Genomic DNA, 18,454 nt, shown 5'->3' on the forward strand with positions numbered 1-18,454 from the left:
TACCTAACTTTATATAAATAGATTGCAAATTTTCCAAGCTTGATATTGTCTGAACTATCCATTTTTCTTCACTATAAGATCAGGAACAAACAATGGATCTGTGAGGCTTTAAAATTTAGAAACTTTACTTGATTAATTTACTAACTGTTTTGACCCAGCGTTGTCCGAGATCCATTACGTTTAAGTCCAATGTTAACAAATATTTATTGTGAGCCAGCCCATAATTAAACTTAGTTGATTGACCTCATCATCTTTTTATTCTGGCTGTGTTGATCCTAACACTATCAGTCGCTGAGCAAGCATGAAGCACAATTTGCATAGTAAAAAAACACAGACACAGATATAGACATAATCAATATAACTTATTGAACACGCGTGTGTGTTTGTTTGACTAAACCTCCCATCTCTCATGTTCGAGATATTAACTGAGTCTGACTTTGATCTGCCCGTTACGATCATTCACTATCATTTACTTGGACTCATCTGTCTCAACAGCCAGTGTTCCCAAATATATTTTTTCCTTCTACCGAAAATCTGATTCATTTCTTCCAAATTCTTTATCTTGATTTCCTCTGCTAGACAATTGTTCACGGCACGGCTGGATCTGTCGCTTTCATATTGTAAGCTACTTCCTACTTAATCTCCTTTGTTTGTTGGGGTGATTTCTCTAGAACCACAATAAGTGTAATACATCATATTCAAATTTTTATTTGAGACTATAGGTATGAAGCCACATAAACGGGAATACTTTGTCGAAGGAGAATCTGCAAATCGATGTTAATATTTGCACTAAAACTTGCATAGATGCTGGGTTTTTTTTTTCAAAATGACTGCCATTAACTTGTATCTCTTTATAGAATCTATTCTGTCTATATCGTTCAAAAATACAATTTTATAGATCTTCATCATTGATTTTCGGATCCTACATGCTCTGGGGATTTCAAATTGTATAGTTTTGCTAATCTCTAAAAAGTTGAAACCAAAATATACAGTGAACCATACTAATTATTATCAAATCAGTTATTGATCTTATCCTGTATTCATTGGTTATAGAGAGAAGATTTTGCCTTTATTATATCTTATTTGGGCAATAAAACAAAGTAAATGGCGCATATATAACATTAATTTAGTGGTATTTCTCTTTTCTTTTTGTCTAACACTCAGAACTTTATGAGTTTTTTTTACTGAAGGAAATCCACCAGATTTATTCACATAATGTTACTGGTCGTCTTCGAGTTGATCGCTATCTAATCATTTACTTCTATAATGTTATTTAAGAAATTAATTCTTTAGTCAAAGCAAAATCATACCGTTTATTCTTATTACCGTCGGTATAGTGCATGTTGCCACCTTCTGAGGATCAGCTGAAACATAGATCGTGACAAACTTTAATTATAATTCGTTAATTAACTCAGCACATAATCTTTTAGAATATGAATGAGTTATTCATATGCATATTACTTGATTATTCAGTGAATCAAAAGGTGGGGAAGAGAAGGAACAACAAAAAAGATAAAGTAAATCTCCAAACCCGGCGTTGCCCAGAAGTATTTTTACTTTTATTGTTGAATCATTTTTCTTATTGTTGTACAACGGTACGATGTGTTTTTGGACCAAGTTATGGTTATAGGTTTTTCAAATTTCGGATATTTATTTACAAATGTAATTCCTAAATGTCTTTATATAGAGATAAATAGAATTGATTTTCTCATCTCAAGCGAAGTAACTATATCTGAAAGAATTAAGTTAACCCCTTCTTAAAAAATTTTAGCCGGATAAATTCATTCTAGCCGGATAAAGTAATTTCTTGAAGAAACCAATGACAATGTTGTGTTCCTGACAACATGCTGCATCGATCCGCTAGACAACCTGGCGAATCAGAATAAAATAGAGTTTGATGATAAAAATTGAGAATCCAACAAGATAACTTTATATATTAGATAATTACTACATTATTTAAACTGAATAAGAATAATTTGTGCAATTAATCCATTTCACAATTTTATTTTAATGTATTAAGCATTAATAAATTTTTTTGTTTTCTAAATTTAGAGATGAGAATTGATAAATTGGATTATTTGGCTCTTTATGTCGATGTTGGGAATCTGCCCCAGAATTTCAAACAGAACCCTTTATTTAATCGTGGGGGGGTACTATGCTCTTGTTCCATTAGATATGAGCAGATAGAAGTCTAAAATAATTCACAATTGTATTCTTTATATCATTTACACTGAGGATTGAACCTTCAACTAAATTTTACCTAGTATTTATCCGTTATACTACATGTTTGACAAAATACACCTGAAGAAGGGCGGAAATTACATCGACCGAAACGTTTTGCAAATAACACTCGAGACGAGAACAGTAGTCAGAATAACCCAAATAATTCAAACCGAAAATATTAATGCTTTTATTTTTATTATTAATAATGTAACTCTGTCCATATTATGAGTTTTAAGCTAGTTTAGAATAACTTCAGTTATGAGTAAACCGACACCGATGCTCCATTTTATTAAGATAATGTATTATTTGTAATTTTGCAGATATAATGCGCCATTCAAATCGAGCATTCAAAATTGGGTTCAAAATTTGACTAGCACCACAGAAATCATAGAGAATTGGCTCGTGGTACAGAATTTGTGGATTTACCTTGAAGCTGTATTTGTGGGTGGGGACATTGCAAAACAATTACCTCAGGTAGGAACCATTAACTTCTATTTTCTATATACATCTATATGAATAGCAATGCATGTGTGTCGGTTTGCATTTGGATGAGGTAACGAGTTTGACGATATTGAATGTGAAATTTAATAGAAATAATCTACTATTGTCCTAAGGGGATGGTGAACTGTAATTCAATAACATTTTTGTATATTACCCACCAGCATATATGTGTGTGTGTGTGTGTGTGTGTGTGTGTGTGTGTGTGTGTGTGTGTGTGTGTGTGTGTGTGTGTGTATTCTGGTGGGCAATATATATTTCTTTATTGAGAGAGAGAGAGAGAGAGAGAGAGAAATGGAAATGAAAAAGCAAAAAATGAAATTATTTATATATTTTGTTAATATTTCAACACATCACACACAGAAAAATGCGAGCATGAAAAGTAATATAGTTAAGCTTAAACATGGAAAATAAAGGATTAGTTGTTAAAACTGGAAAAGAAAAGGACAAGATATTCTAACAAAAAATATAATAAATTTATTACTTAAAATATTGCAGCATTAAAAATTTATAATAAAAAAAAAGTTTATTATAATTTATTTATTATAAAAAAAGTAAATTGAATTAAAAAAAAAGTAATGTTGCAATATTTTAAGTTATGAATTTATTATATTTTTTTACTAGAATATCTTGTCTTTTTCTTTTCCACTTTTAACAACTAGTCATTTACTTTTCCATGTTTAAGCTTAACCATATTACTTTTCATGCTCGCAGTTTTCTATTGTAATCCATGATTTTTCTCGGATTCCAGTAAATTCACTTGTTCTTTGTTTAATTTCAGTCTTATTTCTTTGCCCCCCATAAACATAACAAACACATATGTAGTAACAATGTACGGCACTCGTCTGCTTTCAATAAAATCCCCCATTTATCTCCCTTTCATTCTTTCATTCTCTTTGTTTCACTTGTTACTTCTCTTTTCGCAAGAGCGGTGAATTAGTAAAAACAGTAGTCACTGAAGCAACGTGGTTGCTGTGAAAGCCAGTCATAAAGATAATCGCTCACCTCCTCACGAATTTTTACGATTTCGAACACCAGTAAATTCATCATAACTTTTGTTTTACTGAACGAAAAATATATGGGTCCTGAAGTTGCATTCATCTGCAAAAGATGTAGCTAACTTGCTTATTTTTTAAACATTCATTTTAATTATTCCCTATTAGCTTTTTCGGTTTTCTTATCGGATGAGTAGTTTACTATTACATGTAATTATATTCATGTAGATATTTTACATGATTACATAAACCGCTTTCTATATATATTTATGTATGCGTATATATATTTGTTTAAAAAATTTTGCCTACCAAACTCTTATGTTAGCTTTGGTCTACAGACATTAAACTTCATATATAGGGTATTCAAACCCATGCGAAACTTTATATTTGTGTTTTAGCCCAGGAAAATTGGTGCAAAAGTATGACACTTAAAAAAATGGAATTTGTCAGGTGAAGGTCGAACGACGGCATTATGAATATGCATGCATAACGTAATATCTATTGGTTCATGTTTTGATATTTAGTCTTGCAGCAAGCATGTCTTCATAATTCAGGCATATACATCAAAGGAAAAGTAAATCGTAAGCTAAACGTTTTGGTTTCGATTCTCGGTGGTGGCGCACAAGTCATTTTTTTTTTTTTTACTTTTTAAATCATTACTATATATTGGGTTCGATATAATATAATAATAAATACAAGATGTGAATTCATCAAAATATCATATTTAATCGTATTTTACGATGATGTAATGCCGGGTGGCCTGCTAGTCTATATACACACACGCTCATATACATACACACACGCGCTTTCTTCCTTCAATAATCAGCATCTATTGGCGTCGGTAAGTTCTGTTTTAAAATTGACTCTGAGTTAAAACGCTCGTTTAACGTTTTTCCTCTGTTTGTTTATTTTGCATTGTTTCAGTTTTTCAAAGTGCGCTGACTCTTTCCAACCTTTTATGGTTGATTCAACGCATTGAAACCACTGGTACACCTTTTGAATATGTCTATATAGTGTTGAAATAAAAGAAACTTTGTCTGCGCATCTGTGAGTTCGTTCCTTATTGACTTCATAGCGGCTGGGTCGAACTTTATGAAATTTCACACGAAGGCATTTTATGTGCTTAGCAATATTCTTAGATAAGCTTTTTATCGGAATGTCTTCGATAAGTATCAATAATGGATAATCGAATTAATCGATAAGAAAAGGAACAGATGATTTTGACCAAAATTAACACCTTACACAGCCTTACATCACAAGTGCATTTGAGAAGTTTTATTACTACACAAACCGAAGGCCCAACATCAAGATCAACAGAAGTTTCTTTGATAGGACTGGGGCGCGTTCGAAATAAATGTTCTTGCTTAAAGGACAATTGCACCATGATTGCATTTCACTTATTTTAAACTCAAATTTAAGCAATCATTACTGCAAAAGCAGTAAGGCCAGTCATATATAATCAACAGTAGGGTTTTTGATATGACAGGGGGCGTTCGAAATGAATGTTTCTGATTAGAGCACAATTGAAGCATGATACTCGACTTTTGCATTTTAAACTTTTATTCAAGCCATTATATATAAAAATAATTTTATAAAATCAACAGCATGTTCTTTACAGTGCAATGTAGACTACAATGTATTGTGGGCTAATTCATTGCGGGGAGGTATGTGAAACTTCCTCCAGATGCTCCCTGATGGGTCCCTAACTAGAGCAGGCAATAGATCGATTGGATTAAAAATTCGGCGATTTCATGGATTGCAATGACAATAAAAATATGGGAACGTTAAACATCTGTTGATCATCATTCAATCATTCAATAATTCAATCCAGGGTAACGTTAGGTCTCCCTGCTAGTATATATATATATATATATATATATATATATATATATATATATATAATAGTACAGAAGGTCAGAAAAACATTGGTACCGTCGGTTTTAAGCCTAACCTAAGGGGTACCAGTTAATGGTAAATCGTAAATAAAGCTAGGCTCTCATCAGCCAGAGAAAACAACATGGCTGACGAGAGCCTAACATTATTTACGATTTACCATTAACTGGTCCCCCTTATGTTAGGTTTGAAACCGATGGTACCAATGTTTTTCTGTCCTTCTGTACAATTTTAAATAAATAAATATTAAGCTCTTATATTGAAAAAGGTTTTTCTTTGTAATCGAGCAGTTTGTTAGAATTCATTCCCCCAAAACAGTAAACAAATATATATATATATATATATATATATATATATATATATATATATATATATATATATATATAATGAGTGGCAAATTATCAAGGCTAAAAGCAATTAGAGGTTAAGAGATAAGTCGGACAAATGATAAGGATTGTTAAATGATAAGGATTAAAACTAATGAATAGAATTCATAAAATTTTATGACTTATGAAGAAGGTGTATGAAAAGTGCTTTTTTAATATTGGATTTAAAGTTGACCATGTTATAGCCCTCAGATAAATAATCTTGTGACAATGTGTTCCAGAGATGACAATTTTTAAGGAAAATAGTTCTCTTCATGGAAATTTCGTTTAATAGTCACGTGCAGGAATAACATTATTTTCAGTTTTAGTAGTAAAATAAGTTGTGAAAGTTTTGCAAACAAGAACCAGAAATAGAAATTGAGTTGAAAAACTTGCATGGAAATAACAATAGAGCAGAGAAAGACTAGCAACGTCTTCTGTGAGAAAGAGACTGTAGAGAACATATATATATACAGGGTATTCACAAAGTCTGACTACATTATGTAGCCAGACTTTGTGGGCACTGTGTGGATTATGTAGCCAGACTTTATGGGCACGTTGGCCGTGTGGTTTGTTCCATACTAATAGAGTCAGATGGTTTTGTGGCCAGGTTCGAATTCCCAACCAGTTGTAATCATAACTCCCTGCATTGATAGATTTCTGAAAGGATGAAACATTAATGTCCATAGGTATTAAAAAAATTATCATAGTAATAATTATATATATATATATACATACATACAGGTTGCCCACAAAGTTTGGCTATATAATGTAGTCAGACTTTGTGGACACCCTGTATATATATATATATATATATATATATATATATATATATATATATATATATATATATATATATATATAAACATTAATGGCTACATATGTGCATACATATTTTAGGGAGATTATGTCCTCAGGCCAAGAATTTCCCTCCAAATTTTCTTGAGCACTTTTTGGTAGACATATGTTGTGTCAGTGGATGTATTTCTAGGAAACCAAACTACACTGCCATATGTACAAGTTTATAAACTCTGAAAGTTTGTTGGTTGTTGCAGTATTTTGCAGAGAGATGTCATTGTAATTCGCATATAGCATTATCACCCATCATTTATGACCCAGGTACAATGTCATTTAACTTTGGTGATCTAATACCGTGACACACACTAATAATTAATAGGCATAAATGTGAAAGTGATTATTAGATGAGAAGAAGGTATAATTGAAGAACGTGAAACATGATCAATAGAACACAAGGTATTTATATGTGGAGAGATATATTGCATTATTGGTTCCCGGAAAATGCCGGGTAGCCTGATCGTGGGCGATTGTCAATGGTCAGTCAGAAGAAATATTTTGATGACAAAAAGGAATGTTTAAATAACAGAAAGAATGTTATCGAAGCGGATTAGGTGCTTAGAATAATAAAATATTTATGAAAACTATTTTACATGTCGTTGGGATTAATTTTATTTTGAATCTCTACGGTTCCAGATGAACATTGTCTGAAGATAGCGGTTTCAATCCCACCCAAAGCGTGCCAGAGGTAATTGATCAAAAATGTGGTGAGATGACGACAACTACGGATGGCAGTGATGGCTGAGAATGCAGTTAGGAGATTCGAAGTTCCTATCCGTCGCGGTTACCACCTGACGAAGGCCAGAGGAAGTTGGCCGAAACGTTGTGAACCAATAAAAACAAACAAACAACAACTAATAAAGATGAGACTAATAGTCCGAAATAAAAATAAAATTAACATAAAATGCTCATCTCAAAAATAAAAAAATTCCAATTAAGGAATAATATATATATGTCGTTGGGATTTTAAAATAAGCAAAAGTCTAGGATAATAGTATCAAAACAAACACAGAAATATAGATAAACAATAAAGATGATTCATTCCTGACATCAGAGAACCAAAGAAAGAAAGGGTTGGAATCGAAGTACACGTGGGCAGTAAAGAAAGAGTAAAGACCAGTGCGGTATCCAATGCGTTAATGAACAGACGGGGGTCTTGAGCCCCAGGGTTTGGACGACGCCGATGGAAATCAAAGGGGACGAGATCACAAAATATAGAAAAGAACAAATCATGCCCAACTCCGTGAAGGGATCCGGCATGAAAATAAATGTTTATATCAAAATATAATTCATGTCTTGGCATTTCCATTTTCGGAGGAAAAGCGTCTTTAATTGCAGGACGCACGAAAGAAACTTTGACAGGTATGTGTCTTTTACTGGTGTTCCCATCGACAATGTTATTCGTCATGTTATGAAGGCACTCATGTATTATTGTACTGTTATGTACATGCATGCATAAATAATTATATACGCCCGCTGTGATCTGTAGATAAACGCAACGAACCCTTCTAGACGATCAATAGAGACGCTGTCATAAATATATACACGTTACGCACATTACGTACATAAATATTAAGTTACGTTACATAAATATATACACATTACGGCACAATCACGTTGACACACCAGTTCGCATCAGATCACCCAAGTTAAGCAATGTTGAACCTGGCCAGTACCAGATGGGTGACTATTTGGGAAGGCGAGCGCTGTCGTTGTATGTACCATGAAGTAAAATACCAGGTTGAGAAACTGGCGTAGTCTATCCTTCTCTCGAGGGTAGATGGGACTCTCTGAAGCCGTGGTAGGCACCCCATCTAGTGATACCCTTGATAGACCTAGCGGAGCATCAAGTATTCAGCTACTGACAAGATTTGAATTTCGCAACACACTCGTGTAGTGAGTTCAATCTCGGCTGCGGCTACGTTGGATGATGATGGACGCACATTCATTAGACACATGCACGTTGGACGACATAAGTAAACGATTATACGCTCGTTATATAGACGACTATATAAGATACATGAAGTCGTTTATACACACTCTTACTAAACAAGCGATACATATTTCCCAAATGTGAAAGTTTCTTTTGTGTGCAAATGTTCAGATAGTTGAATTGGTCTTCTTTGTTTATAGAAGAGAGAGGAATTTATTCGTCTGTGTAAGAAGAGAGAGAGAAAGAGAGAGAGAGAGTGTGTGTGTGTATGTGTGTGTGTGTGTGCGTGTGTGTGCGCGTATGTGTGTGTGTGTGTGTGTGTGTGTGTGTGTGTGTGTGTGTGTGTGTAATCACGATATTATATATAAGTCAGTTTATAGTCATTCATGCCTATTCTCTTTGGCAAGTCTCGGGCTGGGATAGTGTAGTTGCATCCTTTGTTTTGACACATCTGTTTGACCCATTGAAAAAGACTGGCTTTTAAAACTGCCACAGTTGTTTATGTATGAATTCGATCGACGACTTATTATTTGATCAGAATACATTGAAGTCTCTTTTTGAATATCATATACTTTTCTAAGCGTCGATTGGATAATATAAACATTTTTATATTTTATTTATTACTAGCGGGGAGTACCTAGCATTGCCCGGATGGAGGATATTGGCACAAGGATGAAGTGATGTTAACAATGGCTTTCACGTGGCTAAAATAAAAAAAATTTCCTTGCCAACCATTAGGCTAAAGAGGATAGCGAATTCAATGAGTTGGTAATTAACTTAAGAATCATAGGAGTCGCCACGCATGTGCAGAAATGAATGTTGCTTTTAAACCTGGCTGGGGGCCAGTTAAGCTTCCCACTTTCTGTCGTTTTATTTATTTGCTTACCCAGAACAGCAAATTAGACACAATGTCGTTTTTAATGGGGGGAAACCAGCTCCCCTTAAAAAAGGGCACTTTGGCAGTATCCCCCCCAAAATAGTAATTGTCTCAGTTTGACGGGTTTCCCTTACATTGACCCGACGGACCAATTAACTTAAGTGAAGTGCAGCATAAGCCCAGCCCAAAGGCCAAGCTTCCCACTTTCTGGCGTTTGCGTTCAAATAGTTTCGCTTTATTATACGAAAAAGACAAACAAACACTCAAGACGACGGCATGGCGGGAATATTTTTAATGCGATCAAAAAAAAGGTAGGAAATGGTGTCAGTTTGCAAATATCAGATATTATTATCTTGGAAGTATAGAAAAAGCAACGGAATCCTGATCTGAAAAGCCTTTTGCGGACATACACAAACACTCGTGCCCATTTTGTCTTTTATATATATAGATTGAAATCCTTAGCCAGTTTTTGCACATAATGATCTGAATGGAAGATGGGACAATTATGATCTGCGCCAGAAGATCTGGCATGATATGGTGGTGTAAAACAACTTTGGCATTAAATATTCAGATTGTGTAATTATGATAACATACAACCAAATATCAAGAGTGCTTTATAGAGATGTAATATAATCAAATGTCATAAGTGAATGAAAAATCATAAGACCGAATATTAAGAATAAATAACTGTCATATAGCATAGGTCTAGAGCATGTGACTGATATGCTATGAGGCCTGCACAGGGAAAAGAAAGAATGTAAAACTCATTCATTTTTATAGACACTTTGTAAGAACAATAAAAAAAAATTAGCGGCTAGTAATAATTGAAAGTTAATAGTCTTCCAAGAACGTTCTTGGTGAAAAAAATAACTATTTAGCATGTAAGGAGAAATTGAGTAACCATGCTTGTTTCAGCTGATATCATTTAATTGTGTGTATACATGGAATAGACTGCTGGTCTAGATAGTTATAACTCCACTAAAGTACAACCCTTCCTCACAGTTGTAGAGTCGGTGGCAATATAATAGTATTAGAGCTACTTAGTTAAATGAACTCTGACGAAAATCCAAAAGATGTTTGACATCAGGCTCTGTAATTCTTCGAATGTCTCTACCTCTGCATGTGGCAAGCAAGAATGTGTCAGGCGCAGAACCACAAATCAATAGAGTAAAAGAGGCGATGTTGCTTCTGTGTCATTCTTTTGGATTGTTCTGGGCCAAACCTTCCCCAACTTTGTATGCAACCACTGAGTCTCGGTGTTTGAGATAAATGCATAAAATCCTGCAAATTAACAAATGGTCAAGATCAATGAGAAGAACTTCATACAGACCAGACAATCGTGAGGTACGATCTTCTTTCATGCTATGCATCAAGTCCGATAGCACTTAACAAACAAACAAACATACAAACAAATAAATAAACAAACGAATAAACAAACGAATAAAGATAGTTGCTGTGTATCATAATATTGATTTGCTTATCTTGACATAGAATTCAATTATATCTTCTTACAATTCTGGATATCTGATAATTTATCTTTGTCAACTGAGCTGGATTAAATGATCAAATAACCTGAAATATGCGGAGATGTAATTAAATCAGCATAATCTATCTCTTAATCCCACTTATAGTAAACCTCAACGGTAGGGAATTCATTTCTACGAAATTCCACGTTCAAAATAAATTTTGTATTTCGTTTCTCCATAACTTATCATACCTTCTTCTGTCTGTATGAAGTTGGAATATATTTCTATGGATAGGATTTCATTCTTAAACAAATTCACCGATCGTTATGAATTTAGAAACACAACTGATATGCGTAAGTGTGGGTAATGTGGGCTATATTTAGTTTCATTTAGTTCTATGCAAAGGGAGATAAAAGGGAGTGGAAGCGCTTCAAGAAAATTATGATACCTTCGATTTTTTTTTATTTGAACAATAGGTATTAGCCATCAATTAATAGATATTCTCAAAAAAATTTTTTTTAATATTTTTAAGGATTTTAGGGGCACAACTTCCCATTTGAAAATCAAATATTTCAAATTTACATTAAATTTTATCTATAATCATTAGATATCAATGAAGAAAGATTCACCAAATTTAAATTTCCTTTTAAGTCCCTTTAAATTCAAGCCTTATATTTTAGGCATTTTCTATGATAAAAGCAAAATGATGCAATTGATTTTGATGAAAATTAGAAAAAGAATTCTAAACATATGGTTCAATAGTATTATATCCTGGTTTTAATCTTCGAAAAGGGATAAAAAAAAAGTAGTCCAAGACAGTTATGTGTGTAAATTAATTTTGCTTGCCATTTAGATGGTTATTCTTCTAGTTTAATGATTCTATTACATATTCTATCAAAAAAAATATCAGAGAGAAATGCTATATTTTTCAAGATCCTGGACATGACCTTAAACTATATCCGATCGTGAGGCCCCAGCTTGCGGGCTTTGGGGAATATGGAGCCACCCTTTAATTGCCATTGCTCCCAGGTCCACTCTGACCCGTAATGGTTGTACCTGTTAGGGTCCCAACTATGAGTTAAATAGAAACCAACTTTAAAAAATATATATATATATTCTATTAAAAAATTGTTCTTCAAAATCACTAGATTCGGCATTAAATGACCTGAAAAGGGTTGATGTGCCGTAAAACAAAAACAACCAAACAAAATATGTTTTTTCGAAGAGGTTAAAGAAGTTTTGAAAAAAAAAAATCATCATCAGAATGAAATTTATTTCCATGCAAGCAATGAATTATTTATGTGACCAGTTTCTTCTTGGGTGTTGTTTTGTGAAATAAATTTCTGGTGTAAATAAAGAGAAAATGAAAATGCATTGAAAGAGATTGGAATTATAGTTTTCAGAGTGTGAGACTAACGTGTTTAATATGTTTTCATCTTCTCATCCTTCGTCCAATTTGATTGTTTTAATTAAAACTGTTCTATTTTATTGCAACTGGTTTCTTCTTGTATGATATTCACAGCAAGAACTTGCCTTGCTACCACAACTGTAATTAACTTTCCTTTCTTACTCAATGTGCCTAGTATCACTAGAAATTTCTATTAACAAAATGTCTTTCCATCTCTGGAACACGTTGCTGTAGGATTGCTTTTTTGTTGGCTACCGCATCCAATTCGAACAAATACATGTCATAAAACGTCCATACAAGTAATCACATTTCCTTAATTCAATTCATCATTTTCAATACTCTCCTTATATTTATCATCATTTAACTGACAATCTATCCATCTAATTAACCCTTATCCTTGAATGGTTGTTAGCCTTGATAAGTATAGGAGATACTATAAAAACATGGCTGGATAAATTGACAGAGATACACACGAACATGCCCCTTTCCTCATACCATTGATCAACAAAGAAAATGTTATCATATTTTTATTTGCCCTAAACAACACATATTGCCACTGCAGTGTAAGGGGCTACTGTGATAGGGACCAGATTCATAGATAGAACCTTGATAGGGAGTTAAGAAGCAAGATATTTGTGCATACTACATCTAAATTTATGCATGTTGATACGGTTGGTGAAGAATAGAGCAGGTAGGGAATTCCAAATGCAAGTGGTCCGAGAAAAGAAAGTAGTCTTCCAGCATACATGGATTTCTACAGTGAAGAGGTGGGATTTTGTTGCTAACTGGGTGGGTCGGGTATCTTTTCGTTGAGGAGGTACAAGTGAATTAAGTTCATTGGAGCACATTTCGTGGAAGTATCTATAAAACATGCACAGGGAGACAACACTGGCAATGTAAAAAAAAATAAATAAATAAATAACAGATGCTCCTAATGATCGGAGAACTTTTGTAAACTGGTTTGAACGCTCGTCAAAAAGTAAGGAAACCTGTGTAGATGAGTATTTCGGCTATTATTAAATAAAATAATGAATGTCTTATTGATTTTCGTGTTTTCAGGAGGCCAAGCGTTTTAGCAATATTGATAAGTCATGGATGCGGATTATGCAACGAGCCCATGAAATTCCTAACGTGGTGTCGTGTTGTGTGGGTGACGACATCTTGGCCAGACTCTTGCCTCATTTGCTGGAGCAACTGGAGATATGTCAGAAATCTCTTACTGGATATTTAGAGAAAAAACGATTGGTTTTCCCTCGGTTCTTTTTCGTTTCTGATCCGGCATTGCTTGAAATCTTGGGCCAGGCTAGTGACTCGCACACTATACAGGTGAGTTTTATTCATTCTTGTGCTTTTAATTAAGCTTAGTGTGGTTTTGATTAATGTGATTTCAACCTTAAACATGAATCAATAAATACCTCTTCTTGTAATATGTGAGTATATAAACATGTTTCTTTGAAATTTCTTCCGGTATAACACAAACATTTAAAGAAAGACGAACTCTTTTTAGTCGCGTGCAAGCGACTCTATAAGTCACTACCTCGGTCCGTCCGTCGGTCAGTCGGTCGGTCGGTCGGTCCATAACACTTTTGTGCTTGGCCTTTTCGGTGAAGATCAAAGGTTTGTTGTTAATATATGCTGTTCTTAGCTTTTTAAGCTTTTCTTGGCCTTTTGGCCAAGATAAAACTGTAGTGTCTGTTCCGGCAGATACTGCAAGCAAAGACCATATGTGGGGGCAACCGCACATATAAGACCTTGGTCAATGTAGGGGCAACCCTTCATACCAATTGTCACTAGCCAGCTCCCCTACTCCTCAGGGAGTTGGTTCCCATTTCCCCCTTCACTCCTCACATTAAAAAGCGGCCTTGTGCCTAATTTTCTCGGTGGGGGAGTAAATAAATACCAACCCCACATATAAGACCTTGGTCAATATAGGGGCAATCCTTCAACCAATTGTCACTATCCAGCTCCCCTACTCCCCGGGGAGTTGATCCCCATTTCCCCTTCACTCCTAACATTAAAAATCGGCCTTGTACCTTATTTGCTCGGTGGGGGAGTAAATAAATACCCTCTTCTTTGCCTTTTGGCCCAGATTAAAGTGTAGTATCTGTTCTGGCAGATACTGCAAGCAAAGACCATATGTGGAGGTAACCCCACATATAAGACCTTGGTCAATGTAGGGGCAACCCTTCATACCAATTGTCACTATCCAGCTCCCTTACTCCTCGGGGAGCTAGTCCCCATTTCTGCTTCACTCCTCACATTAAAAATTGGCCTTGTGTCTAATTTGCTCGGTGGGGGAGCAAATAAATACCCTTTTCTTGGCCTTTTGGCCAAGATCAAAGTGTAGTATCTGTCCTTACTACATCCTGTACTTATGTTTGTAACTTTGTGATATGAAGTGGGGGATCACTTTTCTGTATTAATTTAATGTAAAATGATCACCCACTTTACAACCAGTCAGTCTCAAAGCCATTCAAGTCATTCTACAAATCGTTCAAGTTGTTTTTGAAGGATTCCAGTTATGTTTTAAGCATTCAAGTCATTCTTAACTCATCCAATTCATCCTTAAGTTCATTAAAGTCATTCTAAGTCATTTACTTCTTATTTATTTAAGTCATTTCAGCCCATTTTTCGGTCATTTTAGTTTATCTTTAAGAATTTCATGTCAATCCTACATTCACGCATTCATTCATTACACAAGAGCATGCGACTAATGGCTATTGGCCTTATTTCAGTGTACTTAGCTAATTGACATAGGTGTATTTGCACACACCACAAACACATATATAAATTTCATGGCATAATTAGAAGTTTTTTTTATTTTCATATAATAATAATAATAATAACAACAACAACAACAACTAGCAGGATTCATGAAAATTCCATAGAATGAGAAATAATTAAATCAGATTGTAAGAGATAATTTACCTCTTCAGTTCAGCATCTCTTGGTAGACAATGTTTTCTCCATGTTTCTTTCAATGTTCTTTTATTTATGTAACTTCAGACTTCTTTCTTCAGTGAAGAACAACAGCAGAGCGAAATCAATACAAGTTCTTTTCTCACACCATTACAACAATGATCATATATTTTATAATGATATTCGAAAACGAGACTATATAAAAGGGACGTCACTCGCATATTCTTTTCCAGGGTTGCCAAATTGGCATTTTTTAAGCCAACTTTTTCAAATTGTAAATTGTATTTAGTTTTTTCTTCAAAGTGTAACGTACAGACTAACTAAAGAAAGAACAAGTAGAATATTATATAATATATTATTTTGACATTCAAAAACAAGGCTACGTCAAAGAGAGGTCACTCTTCTATTTGTGTCCAGTGTTGCTGATTGGCCTTTTTAAAAACAAATTTCACGAATTTTGACTGTTTTGAAGCAGTTTGGCCTTCAAAATTGTATTTGGCCTTTTTCAAAGCATAATTTACAGACTACATAAAGAAGGAACAAGCAGAATATTAGGATGATGATCATAATAATAATAATAATAATAATAATAATAATGATAATAATGATGATCATAATAATAATAATAATAATAATAATCATAATAATAATAATAATAATAATGATAATAATGATGATCATAATAATAATAATAATAATAATAATAATAATGATAATAATGATGATCATAATAATAATAATAATAATAATGATAATAATGATGATCATAATAATAATAATAATAATAATAATCATAATAATAATAATAATGATAATGATAATAATGATGATCATAATAATAATAATAATAATAATAATAATGATCATAATAATAATAATAATAATGATAATATGATGATCATAATAATAATAATAATAATGATGATAATAATAATAATAATAATAATAATAATGATCATAATAATAATAATAATGATATGATGATCATAATAATAATAATAATAATAATAATGATCATAATAATAATAATGATGATGATGATGATGATGATCATAATAATAATAATAATAATAATAATAATGATCATAATAATAATAATAATGGTAATATGATGATCATAATAATAATAATAATGATGATCATAATAATAATAATAATAATAATAATCATAATCATAATAATAATAATAATGATAATAATAATAATCATTATAATAATAATAATAAGAAGAAGAAGAAGAGAGAAATTGGAACCAGAGAATGACTGCAAAGATACAACGACTAACGATAAAGAAAACGGCTGAAATATTAAGGGAAACCCTTGAATGCTAAGAATAATACACATGAAACACATGCATGAGCCAGACAAACTGCTGTAGAAGCAAAACATGAAGAAGCTTTACAGGGAATGAAGAACACTGAAGCTGCATATCAACACGTTCTACATCCCCATCACGCATCCCCTCCCATTTCCCCATCACCGCCCCCCTCCAATAAAAATGTGTGAAACCAAATAGCCGAGAAGGGCCAAGGAGGAGGGAAAGACTGAGGAGAGAGCGCTGACCAGACCTCTACTGGACAAGCGTGAAGAGAACTGGAACCTTGGGGAAGCTTAGTACCACTCAAATTCCAGCACAGACCAATGGCCGCGGCCAGCAAGAAATCAATGGTGAGAGGCTGTTGCAATAACGCAAATTTATTTGCAAATGCTATCGAAAGAGCTGGAGAGTCCTGGACGTCTAGGGAGACTTGTTGTCCCTCAGCTTCCAGGAAACACCACAGGTTTTCAATCAGACCTATGGTGACCTGTGTGAAAGCTCGATGTGAGCCAATAATAATATATAAAAATTTAAGGGGCAGCATATGTTAGAAATATGGAAGAAATTGTCTCAACTCGAAACAATATAATGAAAAAATTCTAATAAAAACTCGAAAGGATTATTTCAAAACACAATAAAAACGGATTGGAAGTCACAATATATTTTTGTAAATAAGGTGAACAATAGATAATGATGAATACGGTTCACCAAAATGTTTCAAAATGAATTCGATTTAGAATTCTGATTAAAATTAGCTAGCTTCTAGGATTAAGTGAACGGACAATGGTGTGATATAATGTTAAACAAGTATTATAGAAGTTTGGAGAAAAACAACATGGGGATTAAGACTGGGAGACATATTCTGACGCAGGATTAGAGTTTAAGTATTGTTTAGTAGTCATCGACATGTGAAATAAACAAAATAAAATATCAGTTTTATACAATTTATTTCGTAAGAAAGAAAAACTGTGCAACAAAGACGAATGTATGAAGTTGTTGGTCTCCTTATACACCCTTATTGATTTTATAATTCAGAACAATTAAAACCTCACCTCCATCGTGTAACATAAAGAAGTCTTATTTAACATGTAACACTTCATTTAAACAAAAAAGTATTACTTAACTTTCTAGTCAGTTTGTTCAAGCTGGGGATGGAGCATCCTACCGAATGCCAAACATTCACCCACTAATTCAGATATTCCAACCGAGAGATCTTTTTAAGATGCTGGCCGTCCCTTTAAGTGCAACTGTCTGAATCTCTCTTGCTCTTGGTTCACCGGGTATATTAGCCAGATAATTTTTCAAATTTTTTTTCATAAGTTCAGTTGCTCCTATAATTACTGGAATGATAGAGATCTTCCTAAGATTCCAATTTCTTTTCATGTCATACATAAGACTTCTGCATTTCGTTATCTTTTCCCTTTCAGCTCTGTTTAACCAAGCATCATTGGGAATGCTAACTTCTACTAAGGTTGCTTTTTTTCTCCTTCTTTTCCCCCTAACAGAACCTCACAGTTGGATATCAGGTGGCTCACACTTTCTACTCCTGTGTGGCAGAAATTGCACTTGCTGTCACTGCTTGAATCACTCATTGCTTAGCATATATGACTTAGAATATGTCACCGTTTATGAATTTTTCAAGAAAATGATTTTGTCATTATTTCCGACACTTCAAAGTTTTCAAATTTTCTCATTTAAATTTTA

The 18,454-nt window shown here is 33.6% G+C and overlaps 1 protein-coding gene and 1 pseudogene across 1 annotated transcript in view; both read left to right on the forward strand.

The window, feature by feature from the left end:
• The window catches only part of LOC145292051 (dynein axonemal heavy chain 5-like), a 579,775-nt gene that overhangs the window by 235,610 nt on the left and 325,711 nt on the right, over positions 1 to 18,454 (forward strand). The window contains exons 32-33 of the mRNA XM_080138079.1: positions 2,544 to 2,697; positions 13,573 to 13,839. Of these exons, the coding sequence (XP_079994205.1) occupies positions 2,544 to 2,697; positions 13,573 to 13,839 (421 nt within the window). The remainder of the gene's footprint in view (positions 1 to 2,543; positions 2,698 to 13,572; positions 13,840 to 18,454) is intronic.
• Positions 14,823 to 14,960, forward strand: LOC145292513 (U2 spliceosomal RNA; annotated as a pseudogene).

This window comes from Euprymna scolopes, chromosome 13, assembly GCF_053919585.1.
Source record: "Euprymna scolopes isolate OS-2025 chromosome 13, ASM5391958v1, whole genome shotgun sequence".
Classification (NCBI taxonomy): Eukaryota; Metazoa; Mollusca; class Cephalopoda; order Sepiida; family Sepiolidae; genus Euprymna; species Euprymna scolopes.